At 41.4% G+C, this 22,482-nt stretch overlaps 2 protein-coding genes across 2 annotated transcripts in view; one reads left to right on the forward strand and one right to left on the reverse strand.

Moving 5' to 3' along the window:
* Arfip (ADP ribosylation factor interacting protein arfaptin) lies at positions 1-13,480 on the reverse strand. The gene is made up of 7 exons (XM_022792330.2): positions 13,433-13,480; positions 10,736-11,440; positions 6,071-6,304; positions 5,497-5,746; positions 5,149-5,318; positions 4,728-4,826; positions 1-4,559 (listed from the first exon to the last, which is right to left on the reverse strand). Exons 1-7 carry the CDS (start codon positions 13,478-13,480, stop codon positions 4,407-4,409), a joined length of 1,659 nt encoding a protein of 552 aa, XP_022648065.1. The 3' UTR covers positions 1-4,406.
* Positions 13,481-18,622: 5,142 nt separating this feature from the next.
* LOC111243720 (acetylcholinesterase-like) overlaps positions 18,623-22,482 on the forward strand; it is a 44,864-nt gene continuing 41,004 nt past the window's right edge. The window contains exon 1 of the mRNA XM_022789709.2: positions 18,623-21,552. The gene's annotated coding sequence lies outside the window, so the exon portion shown is untranslated. The remainder of the gene's footprint in view (positions 21,553-22,482) is intronic.

A 22,482-nucleotide genomic window follows, 5' to 3' on the forward strand; every position in this document is an offset into this window, starting at 1 on the left:
TTAGATTACAGAGATTTTTTTTTACAGACGGCTATCAGCATCGTGATCTTCTCTGATTCGATATTTTAGAACACCGTTTACTAATATTCCCGTATGGAATATTTCCAGATACTTTGTGTTTATCAAGTGTGAATACTTGAATGTATGACTGTTATTCGTTGAAATCAAAGTTTACCGTAATGAATACACTGATTATATATATATATATATATATATATATGGCGGTCAAGGAATGGCGGTACCGTAGACTGTAGTTCTGTGAGTTACTATCCTTAAGACAACAGAACTTCGTCTTAGTAAAAGTATTTTACTCTGCAGCATGGCACCAGAGCACAGCATAATACATATTAACGATGATTCACAATTTTACATATATTTTTAGATCATCGGCATAATACAAATATAGCATATAGTAGCAAAAAAGCATATGTTAAAACCCGCCAGGGACTGGTCCGTGTTATTATCGGCTTTGTGTAGGTGAAACTTTTCCGCTGGAAAAAGGCATGAAGACCTATATGCTTTATATTTTCTAGGAACAGATTAAAATTTTTTCCATCGAAAGCACTTTTCAGATCCAAATATGCGTAGAGAAAGGTGTACACGAGTCTACGTACAGTGCCCAATTATGATACATCTTTGATAATCGTATTCAGATGAATAATGTACAGCAAAACCGTATTAAATTAATTCAAGTAGATCACGGTTTCTTGAACATTGAGGGACATAAATCACAAAACTTTTTTCACAAGCTATAAATATGGCAATCTATTACACGGCTTGCAATACCCAGCATGAATTTTAGATCTATATTTATAAACCAGGGTTACAATAGGTGGCGGAAGTAAGTCACACTTTGCCCAAGTATCGATTTTTATAACGAGAAAAGAAAGAACTTACCGTAAGCAAGGCTTTCTGTATTTAAAAATTTTTTTTGAATTTTTTTTTCGGAACTCAATTGTATTTCGGCTTCAGAAAAAAAAGAGCGGCTGAATCGGCTTGGCTTTCGAGCTCATGTCAATGTGTGACGAGAAAGAAAGCTACAAAAAACAAAGTGTATCGTCACAGAGAAAAAAAAAAGCATTTGACAAGTCAATAAATCAATTTTATTTCAGCACGTGCGAGGAGAAGCTTCGAAAATCATTAACCATTCACCGCTTCATTTATATAAATTTTTTCATGTACGTTTTTATACAATATTATATATATATATATATTATATATATATATATATATATATGTATATATATATGTATATATATTGTGCTATGCGATTCACTTTGCTTTTGAATTAAAGTCCATCTTGTATTCTACCGATTAAGATCCATTAAGATTAGATTTTCCATTTTTTCTCTATTCATCTAGCCTGCGCGCAGGCTCTACATATATATATACCCGAAATCGAACTGCTGTGTTGTCACCATTGGCTCAACAATGGATAGCCTCTAAAGTCTGACCCTATCGACAGTCGGATTGTAACCGCCTGTGAGCAAGCAATTCGTAGCAATATCAAAGTAATTGGCGGGTAATTTTTATTCGCATGCTGCCATTATATCTGACAATGGTTTTTTTAATTGCAGGACTTCGGGATTAGTAATGAAGTTTTTATTCTTGCGTAATTTTATAAAGACATTGCTATGCAAAAGAATATTCTACTAGAAAGTCCTGTATTTATGGCCAAATCTTGCCGCTACAATTTCTAACTAATTTTTTTTAGATCTTGAACCTCCGTTTATCTGTGGCAAATGCATCTAAGAGAATAAACTAAGTCGTTATTCAATCGTTGTGATGTACTCCGCCTTCTCCAGAAGTATGCTCGATCATTTATTGATTGGTGCACACGGCATTTCTGATTGATTCGCTATGTTGTAGTTATAACACTATAAAATGCATTGAAACGAGGTGCGTGTCAATTTCGCGACGATATTATCGCTTATGGGAGTCCCTCGCCGTGTGGGAGTTCAGTCCCATCGCACCCGAAGTATACGCCCATTCTCTATTCTTTCTTAGATTTTTCACCGTTCATGTCGTCCATGGTTTATTTTGATCACTCAGTTTTATACGATGGGTTGCACTGACAGTCACATAAAACGAAAGATCTACGAATTACAGATAAACACACGCGAGTTGCTGTTATGTATAAAATTTAAATTTTTATTTATATTGTGTCACTGGCGGTAGGCATAAACTGCATATTACGGGGGTGCGCCGCTTCTAAAACAAACTCATAAACGAATTTTACTAAGTTACACTTATCGAAGTCACTCTGTTTGCTTTTTGGAGCTGGCAACTCCCAATTTCTCTATTTTTGTACTCTGCTAAAAATTAATAGCTAATGAAGCCTCAACCACCCACAAGCCAACAGTATGCCTGATATATATATATATATGTATAAATATATATTGAAAATGCCTTACAAATATATTTGTAAGGCATTTTCAATTTTCGGCATATGAACTGCTCTGTTATATCGAAATTTAACATTTTGCCCATAGAGTCTCTAGTTTTAGGCAAAACGCTGGATTATCCCAGGACCAGTTAGCATTCCTCTTACGTAAAACTTATGCTGATCATCAAGTCACCAATTTTCATATGTGCTCTTTGACGGGCTTTGACTAGTTTCAACAAAAAACAATTTACCCTGGAACTACTCTATCCATATCTGCTAACGTAGCGAAAAACTATAGGCCCCTTACCGGCCGCGTTTTACGGCCATTAGACAATTATAACTGTGTTACAAAATATTTAGAATGGAACAAAGAGAAAAAAACGTAACTCAAAAACGAAAAAATTAACTGCCTCGTCCTGTCAGCGCTTGGCTCTTACGGACGACTGCGTATTTCGATAGCGATTTTGCGAACTTGTAGCACCAACTGATCTCTTTGAGTACTTCAAATGAACGAAAAAAGTGCTCTTTCAATTGTACGATTATGTAACCTTTTGAGAACCTGACCAGGTACATGGCTTTTACTATTTAGAGAGGCCGGTAATAGCGTCAGAAGGTAGATTACTTTCCAGATGCGTTGAAACATTTCAACAACGTGTTGTTGCTTGGTCTCTGGTAGCTTCATGCTGTTGTAAATATGAAACGGAAAAAGCATGAAAAAAATCAGCAAAAGAATGAGAACACTGCTAAAATCACAGTCTTAAGAATAAACCATGGAAAACTTTCGTTATCTGATCACATCGTCAACTAGTAAAAAAAAAAAAACGTAACATGTCTGCCATACGAGGCCAGTTCTTGAAGTTATAGCCAGTTTTGGAGGGAACTACACTCAGTACACGTTCAATCAAGGTGGACGGTGAGTCAACTACAAAGCTGCCTGAGGGGATGTTAGCAGCTACTTCACTGATTTCTATACTGCTATTGTCGTACCGTAACAAATTGAAGACTTCTTTCTAAAAACACAGCTGATTCTGAGAAAGAACGAGTGCCAGATCTAATCGAAAACTTTCAGTTGCTTTTAGCTCCAGTAAAATAGTAACTTTATTTAAGCAGGACTACGTCTAAACAAATTACGGTGCAATCTGCAATTTGACTCTCAATTTGATTTTTACGCGTATCGAGCGATGAAAGAAGGGGACTGAGAAGATTCCTTTACTTGTTCTAAAAATATTTACCTTCCTAACCCAATTAAGTTGAAGCAGAAATCACCAGCCACTGGAAATAATCGTGGTATTTCTACTACGGGTCAAATTCCATGTTGATGCCAAGCAGCGGAAGTTTGAATACGAAATGACAACAGCACTGATGACTTTCATGATAGCCACAGGTAAGGGACGAAGACATCTGACTTAATGGGGCCTTACCAGTTGTTTAAAAAGTAACTTACTTTGTACCTCTTCATTTATAGCAAGTAAAATTTTATTCTTTTATTAAGAAATCAACTGTTGTTATCTGCACCCGGGCGAATGGGCAACTTCTTCGACATCCACAACTTTGACATCCGTCCGTTTCCTATGAACTCTTATTACTTACTATATTTGTTAGTTAAACTCTGAGTCGAGCTGCTCTTACCTATCGAATACAAATGGTTTTAGAAGGAAGTTTTCACCGGGTAGAATTATTTCGAATTTTAAACAGATTTCGTTTTACCCTACAGGCCTCTCGTAGTGTCGTCGTTCATGTGCTCTGCTCCAAATTGTCCTTCGCTAATATCCTTTTTGTGGTCATCTGGCTCGTGGGATACGATTAACCTGTCCGATCGATCCACTCCGTTTAATATGGGTGAGTTAAAGAGCTTTACGCTGCGCACAAGGGGCGTTCTAGCGAATCTATCGTCTGTACCACCCATCCCAATGTACAATGTCATAATCTGCATATCAATTGCGCAGATGGCGAAATCGAAAAAACCTGCAACCTCTTCAGCGGAAGCAGTTCGGTTTATCGATAACGCTGCTGTCATGTTCTATTGCTCGAGCCAGCTGGGCGACGACGAATTGGGTGCTTTAACTTTAATATTAAACTGCTTCAGAGTCGCTTCGAGCGAAGACTGGTTACCGCTGAAATATGCTGATACTGCGTTGTGAAGTAATAATAGTTGTTTGTGCATCACCTTTACCTAAAACAGTAAGAGTTCGTGAAATCACAGCTAGCAATGAAAATCGGATTAGAACGACTCTCGAGAACAGCATCGCTGAAATGAAATGAAAGTTGGAAAAAAATGGGATTTAATTGCATGATGCAGAAGTTTGATAAGTTTAATATTAAATTTGGGACATCTACATACCTTGTTTTCATGAAGGAACTTCATCTTAATCTGTACGTCTCCTCTAAGTCTCTCATATTTCTCTTTCTGCGACTCGAAGTTCGCCCTGGCCTCAGCCACCTATTTGTTAAGAAATAATTGAAGAAGTTGGACGAAGCTTATATACGGAGTAAATGGTTAGAGGATACACTTCAAAAGCAAATTGTAAAGCAAAGAAAAATATTCGCTTATCAAAACCGTTGACCCCCAAATGTAAGAGTAATTGAGAACTAATGAAAATAGTTTTACACAAAGAAACATACATCGTTAAGTTACTGCCATATGTGGTATATGAGGTTCAGTATAATGTTAGCCATTGAAAAACTGTATGAGAGGTATTCTATGAAATTAGACGCTTAGTAAAACTCTATGCATGAAACTATGTTTTCCTGGTTGTTCACACCTTTGTAGCTTGCGCAGCGGTTCCAGCGCTAGTCGAAAGCTCCTCAAGATCACATCGATACGCATCGAACTCGAGCCGTGCGTTCTCATAGTGACGAATCGTGATAAGTGTATCTTCAATTGTTTTATTACATAATGTTGACAATGACGAGACAAAAAAGTTCAGCGCTCCTGAAAGTTGTGCGTCCATCAACTACAATCATTTTTTGACAATATTTCACTTTGGAAGAGAAAGCAGAATTTTGAATAATACTTAACCCACATTTAGCAGTAGTTCAAATCCTATACTATACAATAATAACTATGTGCTACTGCTGGATAAAGCCAACTTAATTAAATGCCCACTTACCTAGTAGCGTGTCTCCATTTTTCGAAAGATTCTTTTGCGTTTCTGCATTGTACAGGAATTCCTGCTGCAATTCCGGACTCTTTTGCGCAAGATCCGAAAAACACTCTCCTAGAGCCGCTTGTGTTGCCACCGTGTTGTAAAAGTGGGTTGTCAGAAGCTTCGCTAATCGAAGAATGTTTAGGTACTTCTGGTGCGTCTCTCGGAGCAGCTCGATATTCGCTTCTAGTTCGCCGTCAACAGTTCGTGTTCCCTAACAGTAAAAGTAATGATTATATATACAACAATAATATTGTGATTGTTGCTGCTATTACTGCATTTTGACTAGTCTCCTCGGTGTCCTTGCTCGTTAATGGTAACAACCAAAAACAACAGGAATCCAGGAAGTGTAAACAGGAGTGAACTCACATTTCACAGGTGAACATGAGCGAACTTTTTTTAAATGTTCGCCTCTTATTCGCTTTTTTAATGTTCACCTGTGAAATCTGGTTCACTAATACAATACCGCCCCCTATTACGGCTCGCTGAAGGTCTGATAAGAACTTTGCACAATGGAGAACATAGCATAATATTGTACCTTGCCCATCTTTTCGGCGAGGATTTGTCGGGTGCATTTGTACGTGGATAGACTCCATTGCTTTAATTGTTCGATCTTGCTCCGAGTTGCAGGAGACGGCGTAAGGCTTCCAAGAGGCCCAGGAGATCCCATATTGGTGCATACCCCGTTTGGACCTCCCCATTGCAAGGTCGTTGGCCGCTGGGTCAGCCCAGCGCCTTCTGCTACACCTTCCTCGCTTGACATTGGATTCACCTGAAATTTATGATGTATAAAAGTCAAGTTCAATAGAACATGCATGCATGCATGCTTGGCAGGAAAAAATGACGTATATATGTAGCACCAGGTACGCGCCTGCATACATAGTCTTATTTTACGAAGCAAATGCGGTATTAACTACACTAGTCGAAACGAAGCGCGGCGAAAGATGGATTCATCGCAGTTAATCTTTCGACTGTTGAATGAATGGCTTTGGATGAAAATGAGCGAAGTACTACATTCTAGAATACAACCGTCATATTGTATGGTATACTACTATAACTGTGTTATAAGCGACTTAAAATTGAATTAACTTTAATCGTGACTTATGATAAATTAAATATTGTCCATAGGCTATGGCAGGTCAAAAGATGAAGATCTAATACTTCTAACAACACGATAGAAAGTACCTTAATCTTGCATTTCGCAGAGTCGGCTCAACAAACAAATAATAGTGTACTTTTAGGCATACCAATTTGTTTCTCAAATTTGATCTGCTATCCTGTCCATTTAAATGTCCATCCAAAAACGTCCATTTAAATAATGCGATCCGATATTTATCTATAAAGTATCGTGATGCAACTTCATCTCCCCATCGATTGTTCAACATCTAGTTTAAGAACTTGAGCAATACAACTATACATTCACGTTTTATCTTATTGACTACATTAACAAAAACTTACTTCATCGACAGCTTTCATCATTTTGCCTTAAAACTATGACACAGGTTTCAAAAAAAAGGATGAGCTCATGTAGACTGACGTATGAACGAAAGGCCATGCAATTGGCCAGCTTGCCCCGATAATCCTTGTTCACATGAATCGCACGAACAATACGAAGTGGTCATACACATATTTCCGTAATCAGTTAATCGGCTCTTGTTATGCCTGTCTCCTCATTTGTGTCGGAAACGTTCTAAGTTGATTGTTTGCTCCATTTTCGATCATTGCAGCACACACAGACGATGCGCAAACGGAAACGCACTTACGATCTATATATACACAGCATTAGATCCAAGACAGAAGACATTGTAGTTGCATAAAAACAAACTTTAGCATTTGCACACTCATCTACATAACTTCGGTAAAACTTACTTCGTCGAGAAAACACTTCAGCTTCGTTTCGTCGTTGTTGTCGACATTCAAATAGTCAAATAATTATCACATTCAATCAAAATTGAAGAAAAAAAATCAAATCCACCGATAATAACACATATTTTCCTACAGAAACATCTAGAGCAATCATAAAAATTGCGCCTGGACCATAATCTATATCACTAGCAAAATACTACCGGCTTTTTTAATAGCCTATCGGCCACTAATAGCTCTCTGTCCATGGCGTGCGAATGGTCGAAGTATTTCAAACAGTCAAATAGCTCTCGTTGAATGATTCTATCTTTTTCGTCAGATCATGAAAAAAATATAATTTCTCGGAGCCTGCCTTCAATGGCTGCGAATTGATACGGCCATATAATGCCTATAAATGGCCTTCCCTAGCTGATTTATTTGGTTGAAATCGAGGCATCTGGCACATTTTGAGACCTTATATGTCCATAAGTGGCCGAGTGAACTATCTTATGATCCGAACAAAGGAAACCGCAACAGAAAATACTAGTGAAGAGCGTGCGTCACTTTTGTTGACACGTAACGCGAAAACAGGGCGGATGTCAAACTGCCACCAAAAATTCCCGTATGATTAGGCGTCTCATACCACCATCGTCGACCTCTAAATGAAAAACCACAATTTTTGGTCCACTCAACTTCATTGCAAGGTTTGTCTGTATCCGTTTCTCAAAATCGAAAGATCTACTTAGTGACAGCTAACATACACTCGATTGAAGAAAGTTAAATATGTCTAAAAGATGGTACGCGTACAGCAAACCAAGCAGTCAGATTGAAGAATTCTACAACACAAAAACCGAAAATGAATGCTGTTATCTCATTTCTTTCGAAATCTTCCCTCTCGAACATTTTTGTTATTATTCAACCCGTAGGTGAGATCGGTCCTTTCTGGCTTGTGAAAATATGCTATAGCGGCGGAGCTATTTGCTACATTGGCCGATTGGTTGCCAGAGCAATGCCACCCAGATCATCGCTGCTACGAATGCGCCGTTCGGTGCGCTATGTTATCACCCACGGGGCCCTCACTCGCTGTTTTCCTAACCGGCGTTGTGTTGCCTTCAGCGGCCTCAGTTCGTCCGCTGCCGGCTGAGGCGCTGTTGTCGCAGTCGAACTGCCAACCACCCGCCCGATGGACCGACCGACAGCTCGTCCGGCGCAGATGAGTCAGGGCTCACGCGAAGGGTTCATATCGACAACAGCACCTCACTGCTCACAGACAAACAACCACTGTTATAGCTCTTATTCACATACGTGAGTCCACAGACACTATGACACACACAACAAATATTTTGTATGAGTGCGCTGTCGCGCAGTTATTGTCTGCTGTTGTTTGTTGTCGTTTGCTGATAATACATCAAAACGTAATTAAATCAGTCTGCTTCTAGTCGTCTAACTACTTTTTAAATGGGTCAACGCAGCATGAACGTACGTACTGTACAAATGCCGCTGCTAGTCTAGTCGAATTGATGTCTAGCTAGTTTCCTGCTACTACACTGATCTGATGATTACTGTTCACGATTCAAGGGCCGTACATTTAATAGGTACTCCGGGACACCCTTCGACACCTATTTCCATAGTGTACTGGATAGCTTGTTTACCTGCTAAGCTTAAGGACACGTAGGGGCCTAGTTTCTAATCCGAGTGTAGGTGCACTTCATTTCGTACTGGGAGCCAATCGTCTGAAGTTTTGCCTGGATGATTGGTGTAGGACGTGAAGTACGACAACACACTGAGTTCCTGGATAGTTCATGCGACAAATTGGCGACTGTCCAGAGTGTTGACCCGATGCTCGAGTTCACAGTGAAACCTCGTTGTGCCATATTCCAAGCGAATTTCGCTGATTCGCAATAGTTTAATAGAATAAGTATGATTTTATCATTAAATAATTTTCACCTTTTTTGTGACAACTGATATACACTCTATAGCACAACCGAGACAAAATAATACACATGGCTATACAACTAACTTAAGGGGAAACTAATCAAGCCTTAGTCCTCGGTGATTACTATGTAGTTTTATCATCGGCCTTGCATACACGTTCTATATGTTGTTTTTAAATGATAAGTAGGTTCCCTAAGCCATTAATTTGTAACAGCTTTTAATATAGAAGAACTAAATTATTTCTGAATGGGATCCACTTCTAGACTTTTCATCGGTAAACTGACGGTCGTCCTCGATAATTCAAGCAATCCCTCCAATAATATTATTGCATAATAAAATAATAATAAGAACATAAACAAAAAAAAGTTTATATGATAATCATAGCAGTTTGCACTGTTCTGTAAGTGAGGCATAATATTTATGCTGAATATTCTTAATGGAAAATTTATATAATAACTGACGTCGGCAAAGTTTTTCTTTTAGAATTTTCATTCCAAATTGCAGGACAGGTAAGCTCCTTACTAGCCTACCTTAATACTAGTTTCGGTAAGCTATCGCTATGCCAAGAAGCCATCTACCAATGTTTATTCCCTTTCTTCGGCCCTCATTGGTGGGTAAGCTTCTTGTCAATTGAAGTCAATATCTTAAATCGAATTTACGAACATACGAAACATCAGACACAAGGACAAGTCGGCACTTAATGATAGCTCGACAAAACTCGTCATCGTATCTTTCTATGATAGTTACTAAAAGAACAAATTTAATAGGCCAACACCGTGTAATAGAACAATAGGACCTGTCATACTTCTCTTCAGATAATACGTTATGATACGTATGCATTTGGTTAGCTCTAATCCAGTGTTTCAAGCGTGAAAATTGTCCCGTCCTACTTTCGGTGGTATCAGTACCTTACGCGCACAAATGTTTACCATACAATGTTCAGTTGTACCACACTCTAAACGGAGTGAAACTTCAAAATAGAGAAAAACAAATACAGAAATCTGCAAAAGATCAAAATCGTTTTACAGTGTGGAGCTAGACTACTGACGCTGAGAGCCTTGCATTCAGAATATCTCAACCTTTACCGGCGGACCTGATAAGGCGCCAGAGTATCTTGAATTGACGCTATCTCGGTAAAAAACGACGACAACGTAATTATTTAAAGTACCTAGTAAAACTGTGCCGAAAAAAGTACCGAATGCTTGGAAAGTCATGTAATTATTTATTGCTAATTTGATGTATCGGCAACGACTAGAATAAGAAGTTATTCCATACTTCTGGTCAAAAAAAACTATATTTCATATATACAAAGTACATATCGCGGATAAATATTTTCTTTAATCAAACACTATTAGCTGAATGGTACATTTTTTTTTCGTGATTGAACTGCAATAACTTGTCTGTACACCTTCATTGAATATCTTACCTGCATTGAAGTTACTGGAGTAATGGTTTTCAGCTCGCGTTGCGATTTGTTATAGGGGTTAGCTTGTTGAAATTTCAAATTATTCGCCACTGACGGTGATGATGAAGGTGACGTCGTGGATAGGCCGTTTCCTGTTGTTGCTGCCGCCGCAGCTGGTTCTACTGTTGCATACCTTACTTGTCCTGACTGCCTGATTATTGCAATAGAACGTTGTGGTATTAGAGCCGTAGTAGATTTCAAGGTAAGTATCGTATTTGTTGTTCTTGTCGTCTCCGAGTTACTTCTGCTAAATCGACTTAGCGACTTCGTAGTTGGCTCTTTATTTCGTGTGGTGATATTGTTGTTGTCGTTAGTGTAACTATTGCTGATACTGTCGCATACGTTGATGGTCTCAGACTGATAGTCCGCGAAACTCTGAGGGTGACCTGCGCGGTTCCACTTGTCTATGTCGGCACACGAGAAACTTCGTCTTTTTTCATCACAACCCCCACCACCACCCTCTCTAGCTCCTCCTGCTGCCCCACCACGTTCGCTCCGTGTACCGCTCCTGTAACCAACAACAACAGCAGCTCTCCGAACAGCGCCGCAGCGACCGCTCAACTTACCGCCGTTGTCGTCGATGAGGCGCACAAAACCACTTGGGCCTGCTTCATCACCTTGACTACGGGGCTTGTTGTTTGGCTCGTGGCTCTGCGTGATGCTGTCCTACCCTAGCGTTTCGGTAACGATTTTATCGATATCGGTTTTAGTCTTTCGGAATCTTTGTTTTAGCTGCCAAGCTCTCTTAGATCGAATCCGTGGTAGGAGTTAAGCACCATTAGGTTCTTGTGCTGTTTCTACGAGATGCCCGCCGTACGAGACTGACTCAGTAGGGACGGACGATTGACTGAACTGACCACTGCTGCGGTTATTTCGACTACTGTGAAGGACGAAGTAGGTTAACAGTTACAAAAGCTTATAGACTATATCCTAACTCGTAATGGCCGATCACCGACATACACTCAGTCACGCTAGAGGCGATTGCTATAGCTTTCGCTGCAGTGATGGTAACACTGATATGTCACGATAAGGGAGGGCTGGGCCATGAATAAGCACTCAAGAGATAGGTAGACGTAGATATAAGTACTCACCTTTCACACAACCACGTCTCAAGCCGCTTCTCACTTGTTATTAAACTGTTTGTTAGTGAATTTATTACGTAGTGATTTGTTTTATGCGTATTTATTAACGACGTTGTCGTCTCGTTCCATAAAAAGAAACATCGATGAGAACACGATTGAACAAGTATAAACCAGTCCCGTCTGTCTTCTCGTTGTTGCTACCGGTTTGCTAAGGTCTTTGTGCTGTGGCAGGGACCAGGGTCCCGTGCGGCTTACCACCAACGCTGTTAATGGTAAAACCGCGCGGCCGCGGTCGTGAAAGGCACGTATCCGTTTATCGTGTCTGAGCAATGGAGGTTTCTAGGAGGAAAGTTAGGTGACGTGTGATACCGCTGCTGCGTCTCCTGATCATCAAATATAAAAGAACAGCACAGCATCACCGTCGCCACAACCAGCATTACATCGACGTGTATGCGCTAAGCATAGGCATATTTTTACGGTCAAAGGAGACAAAAAGGCTGGCAGAGGACAGGACGGCGGAAGGCAACACGCAGACGGCCCAAGAACGGTACTTACTCCCTCACAGCAGCAGAATGAACGTGGCACGACACAGCACAGCACCAAGAACAGCAGCATGTAATGGAGGTGGGTTGCCTTGGCAAATGGAGACGATAGAGAAGATTAGTTGGGCTCTGGGTCATCGGGGGGTGGTCGTTGGCAGGGTGGCTGTCTTTGCTACTGCGGCCGCCGCTCCTGCCGCGCCTGTCGAGCAAAACAATGATCACGATGATCTCTATTGGGGGAGTCGGAACTCGGTTGGAAGGTCGAAGGGGACGCAGTCGCTAGGGGGGTGACTGTGGGGTAATTTATGGCCGACGACCTGCTGTCGTACCATGGAAACAACTTGAAAATCTGATATGACCTTATAATTGATAGAGGATCCGTTCAAAAACCAGTGGCGATGACAACAACAACTAATATAAAAAGGCAAAATCTATTTCGAGTATCCGTTAAGGTACTTTTTGGATTTAAACATGCAAGATGATTCAAAAAGCCTCCATGCAGCGGAAAAATAACAGTCATTTCGCAAGTAACACCATACCCAGAATCTATATAGGAGATTACCCGTAAGTTACTTGTTCTTTTAAATACAATGCGTTTGATAGCGCTAGCCCTCACACTGAAAAACATAGCTGATGCTTTATAATAAAGAAACAAAAGGAAAATTTGATTTATCCGAAAAATGCTGTATGGCTTTAAATATAATCCTTACTAAGCATGTGTACCTGCACATCGTTCTGACAATTCTATATGCTTGCTTAATACTGCCATATTACTTGAAGCAAATCAGACAAACTCCACCTTACTACATGGTACATTCGGATCAAAAGTAGCAGTCTTAGATTTTTTTATACTGTAAATAGTAAGTACAAAACGATCGTGATGACGACGGCGTGTTTCCTCAATATTTATGTGCAACCTGACCAAATAATAAATCTTCTTTAAATAAATAAAAAATTCGAATAAATTATTATTTATTCGAAAGTCCGTTGTTATACCAAATATTTTAATAATTTAACCTTTGTTTTGAAATTACCAAGTTAACTTGTCGCTGAAATTGCGGCGGATACCATTGACTAAACATCTTGTAACTCGTTTAATTTTGGAGATAGAGAACGCTATTCTCTGTAGAGTATTTCGAATTCGTTTTAGGCATAAAATTAACAGTCTGTTTATTGGTTGAACTATTCGCTAAATTACAAGCATATTCATCAAAATAAAGAATATTTAAAAGAAATTCGTTGACCAAATAATTCTTCGGAACTTTGTTGAATAATATTTGCTTAGTCTTAATAAGCTATATAAAAAAGAACTTTCCGGTCTCACTATTGCAGAAATACGTTCTTTAGAACTTGTACAAACGCTTCCGGTAGAATTCCTCTATGCAGTTTTTTTTTTTTGTTAATTCATCACAACGTAGTTAGTCTCGTCCATTAGTTAGTGTTCAGCAAGACAACTGAATGTATGCGTGAGAAAAAAGCATCTTTGTTCTATCTGTCTCAAATAGTATACTGCCGCTAACTAAATTGACGTTCGTTGAATCTCCGCCATATATTGTGTCTAGTCTATTTCACAATTAATATTTGACAGGATTATTTTAAATAAATATCGATATGGTTGAATTACAAATATAGGTTTTATAAATTTTCGTTACAAATTTACTCTCAACCTTTTTTTACATTTATTGTGATACCGGGAACCCTACTTAGCACAAAATGTACGAACACTGTTAGATTCGCTTGCGTTAGACCAGTATCAAACTTTTAAGTACTGACCGGCTTTTTCCCGGATGGTCTCATTTGGAAGAAATCATGTTATAGATGTTTATCTGTATATATATATGTTCATATAAATGATTGACAAGATGTCCTTAGCTGACGATTAGCTCTCGGTCTTCTGTAACCGGTGACGCTCAACTGCAGAGGCCATCACAAGCCATTTTTATCGGCTTCCTATTCTCAGGGGAACCGACTTCCATAGGCTTCAACTCTATCGACTCTAGCAAGTACAAACCCCACTTAAATATCCAGTCCTAAGATGGTCAAAAGAGGGTCGTATGCCCCATCAGAGCTCCTCGTCCCGAATGCGGCATCAAGTAACCAGTGAATCAACTACTTATGTTCATACACGACCATTGTATGAAAGGTCATAAACTGAGCCGCCTGCGAGATATAGCAGCTAAGAAACAAGCGACTAGCGAAAAGTAACTGTCAACGTTGGAAACTTCCCGTCCGCTAGAGTTTCGAAGCAGCTTCATAGTCTACAAGACGGCCATTGGAAACCCACCAATGAGGCCTTGCGTCGTTTTGTTCTGGCCGGTAAGCTGGAGAGAATTATATAAAACGATGTCATTTTTGTGGATATGTAGCAATTTACTCTATAAGATGTAGCGTCAGTAGACAGTTTCGATATTGTTGCAATCCAAAAAGCGAGATCTATTCGAAAAGGTCGCCTAGCACTGCTTTTTTTTTTTTTTAATAACACTTTAATTGAACGAAAATGCCTAATTCTAGATTTCCTAGTTTGCAAAACGCCTATTAAGGTAGTAGCCTAAAATGTTGTGCTCCGTATTGACTACGTAAAGCTGTCTTAAAGTAGTAAACCGAATGACATTAAATTACATACATAACAGTAATCTGCACATACAATTGGTAGCTTTTATACATATTTGAAATCTTGCCATTTCGGATGGGGAATCCCATGGTAATGAGCAAAGCTGAGATTTTATAGATGCTCTCCATACTATGCTTACGCCTTCTAACTCCTATCAAGTGCCAATCAATCTAAGTTCAGTAAATCTTGAATATAAAATGATGTAAGGATAAAGTTCTAACATGCCTTCTACCGTTTCTAATTAGCTTCGCCTACCATGCAGTATTTCATTTCAATCTGATACAATTACTGAACCATCCAATACTATGACTGGCTATAGTTTTAATAATTTCCATGGTGGACCCTTTATGCTAACTTTAAATGAACCGTATATAATACGTAATATTTTCATAACGAATATCTTCCGCGGGATACAGATATATTAAATTGAAGCACAGCTAAAGGCCATCTGATGGAATATGCAACTCGCACTTTCTCTTCAGAAATGTATTTTTTCTTTCCTTTTTTTTTTTTAGGAAGCTTCTTACGAAATAGGAAAAAGGTGGCCAGTGATCAGAAAGGCTGCTAATGAAAGTACTTCCCACTGCCTGGTTAGCCAGAAATATGGCCTTGTCATTTAATCAATACAGCTATGTAGAGGCTCTCGTTGATCGTCTTGTCCTTTTCAGGTATTCTCCAGTGTATAAGATCCTTACAATCTAAGCAAACGTGGTCTTTTTTGAAGGAGGATTTGGTTCAACTCTGAGCTTAAGCGCATTTTTTAGAGCTACCAATTATTTCACTACTTCATAGAGACACCACTTCTTGTCGCCGTGTGCTAATCTGTCGTTGGGACTGCGTGTTGGCCGGAACAAGGCAAAATGCTGCGCGTCAATAAGAAGCCATAGTTCCATATGCACTTTATTCAGTACATGGCGCCACAAGGCTTGTAATTACTAATTAAATTCCACAGAAGCAAGATGTTTGATACGAACGTAGTGCTTGCAGCTGATCTCCTGGGCAATTAACGATTGGCCAATCATTAATTGGCCTTCGTCCATCTAGAATGGCCAATGCTAGTATACATCCTTCGAGTTCAAGATATGACCTTTAATATAAAGCACCGCTTCGAGAAACCGTCCAACTCTTGACCGACTAGGTGTCAAAAATGTACTTTTTGATCTAGGACCTATACATTTGAAGATTGACCTCAACGTAAAATTCCGTATACACGCTTGGTTTTCTAACTGAAACCTGTTATGTATTTAAAGTCGTTCCAGCTTCAGCTATTTTCTGCAGCTAGTAATAACTAGCTTTTTAGGTTTTCTCTAGCTTTATGGTACGGGGTTTGAAAACAATTGCGCTTTAATTGACCTTGTTATTTTTAAGCAATCAGCTATGTTACATAATTTTCAAACGCCGAAGCTTTACCACCGTTCTTAGTATTTAGAACGATTTTAACAACGAATAATGAAAACTTTCAAGAGTCAGTTTGTATAAAAGCGTCCTGCCTTCGCTAAAGCACGTATTAAGCATATTGAATTATGTAAGGCGCAAATAGATTATCAGTTAACTACCGAAAATTGCTCCGCATCAATGTTTTATTTATGGTTGAAATAATTTATATATTAAAAATATAGTATCAAAAATGCTGTTTCTTCTCCGTAACATCAATCTAGGTGAGGCGAATTTTCAAAATTACTCACTTCGTACGCGCCATCATGTCCATACATCAAATATATCTAATAATTACGGGTTTATAATATTAGGCAGCTTTTTCTATTCGAATTTTTCTCACAAGTTAAATGGTTGTCTGCAGTCGGAGCGTTTTCTGTTCCTCCTCAATAATATGTTACCATCTACCCTACCATTACCCTACCCTGTGCATACACAATGTCACAGTATTCCACCGCCATGGCCGGGTTCGTGTGATGTATATGAAGGTTTGCCAAGACCGCCACCAGGGTGCGCCACCAAGCGGAGGGTGAGGTTGGCTCCTATAGAGTCTGCAACCGTCGCACATTAGCCGTTTTCGTCTCTTCTTTATGTCATAGGAACTATGTGTATGTCTGTCTATGTAGGGGAGGAGGGGGGGGGGGGGTCACAACTATGAAAAGTTTGACGTACATCTCGCAGTGCTGTCCATGGGAATCGTAGACGCAGTCATCCAGTTAGTTTTGCATGTGGATCATGGAGAAAAAGTATTGAGCAGTACTAGTAATAATGATAACAACAACAATATTAGTACTGTTACAATCGTTATCAAGCACTCGACCGATAAACGAATCATGGACATATACCACCATAGGGGGAATAAGATCAGCCTCGTGTTATAACCTGCTCCGCTGAAGGAAACTATTTTTAAACGGAAAAATGCGAATAGAATTAAAGTGTATAGTTGCCGTGTGTGAATGAGGCTGTCATATAGAAAATGGTCCAAATGACATATTGGATAACAGAAAATCAAGTATTTTTTTTCTACCTAGTGCATGCTGATACTGTTGCAAACTTAATAGACAGAAAAACATAATAATATTGCGGTCTACTCGCGTATACCCATTTGTAAGCTGGCATAATGTTTCTCTAACGAGTAGCTCTATGCTCACCTATTAAACAAGCTACACTGGTCGAAGAATTGGTTTTCCAGTCTCAGCGATATCAACTATTGAACGCAATGGCTTTAAATTGTTTTGTCGTCCATTCCTAACATGAAAACTTAACTGACTTACGGTAGCGGAGCTAATTTAATGCTATCCCTAACGAACTAATTCACTACATATCGATAGTATCATAGACTCGCTCGTATTTTTAAATTTTTCTAGACGCATCTGCTTCCGATTTTAAATACATAAACAACAACAACAGCTTTTTTCACTTCGTAGATATCGCCTTTTCTTTTTTTATCTGTATCTGGCCATTTTCTCCATCTTAGTTTCTTTATCGACACAATAGGTGCCGCGACTATTGTCCACTACGATACCGTATTGTATCGTACGTATCGCTTCGGGGAACTACTAGATGACGAACAGTCAACAGAGAGTTATTGCGTCCTTTTCTAACACACGATACTATCGTCAACCGAAGAACCAAGAAGGGTGCAGGTTACCAGAAAAAAAACTGTGCAGGCCCCGAAATCCGCAGCTGGTCTGTCCCGCTCCGATTCTATCGGAATCCCGTCATCGTGCATCCGCTCAATGGCAAAACGACTCAAAATGACCCCCCGGGTCCGTCGACACTCTGTCTGAAATGCCACTTACTTAGCAGCCCGGGGTGATACCACCTCCGGCGCTCCAATGAATCTACGTGGTGGCCTGCTGGCTCTTTCTGCTGCTTTTACCACTACTGCCGCCATCACCACCACCAGACCGCTGCCTCTTACACGTACTGGTGCTGCTATGAACCCTGTCTTTGGCGCGCGTCGCGAGAAGAGGAGGCTGATAGGCCGGTAGGGGCCAGACAAACTAGGTAACCATCAGCCTTGCGTATGAGCGACGGAGCGGGCCTTGTTTTTTCGCGCCGGAGACTCGCAGCAGACGACGGGCCTTGTGCGGGGCTCAGCGCGGCGGGGGTTCGTGGCGCCGTCTGGCGGTCCAGTTCGCCATCATGACCGAGACATGAATAAGAGCAAGGATTGGCGAGGCCAAGCGTAAGTCAACGAACAACGGGTGACACCCAGCGAGCGTGCAGCCGCCCGCCAACCAGCCAGCCAGCCACGGCCCCCCTGTGCCGCGCGCCATAGGTTGCAGCACCAGTAGCAGCGGTCGTGGTGGTCGCTATAGCAGCATCAGCAGCTGTAGCTAGCTGAAGGAAGGGCTGTTTGCTTTAGCCGCAGCTGGCTGGACCGCGCGCTGAACTGCGGTGTGCATGCGTCTACCCCGAGGGTAACTGCGAAAAATTCAACTATCTCTACTACTACTGCCACTACTCTGTACTGCTACTCCTACAACACTGTAATATGTCGCCGTGCAGCAACAACTCAACTCCTCATATGTACTTTCTAACGTAGCGTAACTCAACCGACACTTACGATACGACGAGACCCACTTCACACGTACGGCGACGACGAGACAAGGTTGCAGCGGGACTCAGTGACAAAGTAAATGTGCGCCAGCCAGCCAGCCTCAAACGGTAGACATAGTAGCGGCAACATCGGTGGTGGCAGTGAATTTTTTGCAGCCAGAACAAGAAACTGCTAGACGACGAACACGTTAGCAATAGCAACATTAGAGACACTGTCCGCATTTCGTTACCCTGCAGCTCGCTGCTGTTCGTTCTCTGGCTAGTGACCATTCAAATCACTATGACACGAAGCCAACAGCGACAGCAAAGTCCGATCGAAATCGTATGACACGAAACAGACGGGCCAGCTGCAACACCCGAGTCAGAAGCAGCAGCGAGAACGACACTTACGTACAACTCTCGTGCAGCGCGATCGCTCTGTTGCTACTACTGCTACCGAACGGAACTACACTGGCGTTTTAGCGCGCGCACTGCGAAAACGCAGAAACCCGCCGATACAGACAGCGGAGAGAACAAAGCGAGAGAAGGCAAGGGTCGCAGTGGCACAAAAATCTGCAAAAAGTTGCACTGATCTGCCGTGTTCAGATTTCGGACAAAAACAACGGCCCACAGAGAACAGGGAAGAGATTTGCTGAGCAATATCGATTAACAGTTGCTTAGTTTATCTAATGAAATCAAGCAGGTTTATCATTAATAGCAGCAGTCGAAGCAGGTTTCGAAACAACGCGTTACGTGATCGAATCAGCGTGAACCGTGGTGGCGCTACGAACAGTAAAGGGGAAATTCGACTCTGCAAGCGTTTGCTGTCAATCACGAACGCACGCAGCGTAGAAAAAACACAAAAATAAACACTAGGGAAAACGCGCTCATTGAGTTAATCAACAACTACAACAGCCAGGTTGAACGCTCATACTCAGCTGCTATTATAAACCTCATCTTATGCTGCTATATTATTAATACTCCGTTACCATTTCTGCAATATACTTCTTTTGATGCGAAAGTAGAGGCGAACCGAGCGCTCGCACATCTCACCGAAAACCGCACGCGCCCGATTGAACCATCGTGACGCGAGCCTCGGAAACAACTGGCCACTACCCACAAGCTGATCATTGACAAATCCAACCAATCCTAAAGCGTGCAATCATGGAAATCGCGGTTGGCTATCCTATGTAACCGTAGCATCCATAGCACAACTCAGCTGGCTGGTCTCTCTTCGACTACAGGCGTCAAGAAAAGTAAACAGGAAAAACGTCACCGGGAATAAACGACTGCTACAGGCCGAAGCGCACAGCATTTATTGTACGGGGGGGGGGGGGGCAACGACGACTTCGACAGTTCGAGTGATGTGCGAATGTTGTTGACGGCGTCAGCGTCAGCTACGCCAATATTCTTCTAGTGTTCTCGGATGCGACAATGGATTGAAGTGTGGGTAATATTGACGCTGGTGATGTGTTCAACCGTTGTCGGCAGCAGACGAATAAGAGAAATCATTTTTACCATTATCATTATAGTCGCAAGCATCGTTATCATCGCTGGTGACGGTAACAGTGGGGAGCTGCCCCTGCGTACTATGCTAACCGTAAATGATTGATTGCTATTGTTACCTCCACCTTATGCAATAGGGACCGACTGGCGAAAAAAGGTACAGACAGAAGAACGGGAACGAGAATATCGCAATAGTAATCATCGACGACGACGGCGTCTATGTTGTCGCTTTCAAATCTGCTCTACCACTGTAACGAACAATATGACGACGTGCAGAAGTGTATGAGTGTGTGGGTTCGTGGGTTCATTTTGTCTCGAAGAAACGGGTAGAGGTAACAGCAGAGTGTAGTTGCAGCGCGTCCTCAACTTCAGCTGCTGCGACAACGAACAAGACGATGCCAGTAAACGATGACAGCTGAATAAGTAAAGCCACTTGTAGACGAGACCAGCAGAGCCGAAAGCGTCGCGCCCTGTTACGAAGCTACACGCAAAAACCACCTGACCCTCAGCGGCGGTAGCAATAATAAGGACGGTAATAACAATAGAAAGGACCGGCCGCGAGAAGTAGGCCAGGTGCTAGCTGTAGGATTCTGCCCGCACGCAGAATACGGAAACAAATTGGGACTGCTTTGTGTGCGTGTGTGTGTGTGTGTGTGTGTGTATGGGTGTGTGTTTGTGTTTGTGTCAGTGGGTGAACGCAAGAGAAAGCGTTAAGGAAAAGAGCGGGAAGGATACATAGCGAAGCGGTTCCGCCTAGAGCGAAAGTGTACACGCAAGAAGCCAAACAAGAGCAAGAACCCAAATAACTGAAGGGAAAGCGGCACTGAGGAAAAACAAGAGACAAAACGAAACGACCGTTGACAATATCTTTGCGTGGAACAAGCAATAAGGTTCAGTTATAGACGCTCTGCGTCAAACGTACGGGGTTAAACGCCGCCGTGTTCGAGCCCAGGGGCGGGACGAGAGGATGCGCGAAGAGTCTCGACGCCTGCATCTGCAGTTGCAGCTACTTCAAGACCATCCGAACGTCCACCCCAACAGCACTACCACCCACAGCGAGTAAGTTCATTACGAGGTGGCCTATTACACGTATGTGCAGGTACTATCCGGCCGTACTATGTCATCATTTTACCTTTCTGTCATGATTTTTGCGGAGAGATTGCGCAGGCTGCTCACGTAAAGGTAAAGTGTAAACTAGTTGATTTTCGACCGGTTATGGTTAGACGTTCAGTTGTGAATTATGCCATACATCAGTTTTGTAAATTGATGTTTGCGACTTGTCGACTATGGAACTAAATAAATGGTTGGGGCCGATCAAGCACTAGTTACGCATTGCTTCAGACGTAATTCATTAGTAAATAGTTTGAAATGAATCCTGGAAGTGACCCCTCTATATTTTGACGGATCAGGTGGAGCTGAATTACCGCTGAGTAGCATAAGCAGAATTGTCTTATGACGTGCACACGAGCCTAAGTACATATACATTCGTATATGTACATAGGTCCATACATTGGCGCCGCGGTTCGAAAAGGCAAGTAGATCCTGGATTCGACTCCTATTCATTACTTTTGAGACAATTTGGTGAGCGCTCAGAAGAATAGAAATGAACCACATTATGTACAGCTGTTTCCTCTGTCACATCCCGTGGGAACTCGTTGCATTGGCCTTCGAGTTTGCTCGACTCCGTCAAATGCGAAAAAAATCCTATAGAAAAACAAATTCTAATCATTTTAGCGTAAATTTATCATTATCCTGTCAGCCACCACCGTTGCTCTCATTGTCGTACGCAACTGTCTAATGAATAAATGGTTGTTGAACCCGGTACACTGATTGGTCACCTTACAATCGATGCGATCTGCAAGCGCTGCGCAATCAGGCATTTGCCCTGACGCTCGCCCTTGCGGATGATTGCTCTTTTGGCCGTTCGATTGCTTTGCCCGTCTACCGACTACCTGCGGCGTGTTCTTAACTACCAATCGAACTACCAAC

This window comes from Varroa destructor, unplaced genomic scaffold (assembly GCF_002443255.2).
Source record: "Varroa destructor unplaced genomic scaffold, Vdes_3.0 BEIS01000001.1, whole genome shotgun sequence".
Lineage (NCBI taxonomy): Eukaryota > Metazoa > Arthropoda > Arachnida > Mesostigmata > Varroidae > Varroa > Varroa destructor.

Excerpts from the sequence above, each read along its gene's own strand:
- Arfip (XM_022792330.2), bottom strand. The coding sequence starts at position 13,480 with ATGTTTAGTCAATGGTATCCGCCGCAATTTCAGCGACAAGTTAACTTG. Across the intron at positions 6,305-10,735 it reads CTCCAGTAACTTCAATGCAG|GTGAATCCAATGTCAAGCGA; the intron begins GTAAGATATTCA and ends CATAAATTTCAG. Across the intron at positions 5,747-6,070 it reads TCGCCGAAAAGATGGGCAAG|GGAACACGAACTGTTGACGG; the intron begins GTACAATATTAT and ends TTTTACTGTTAG.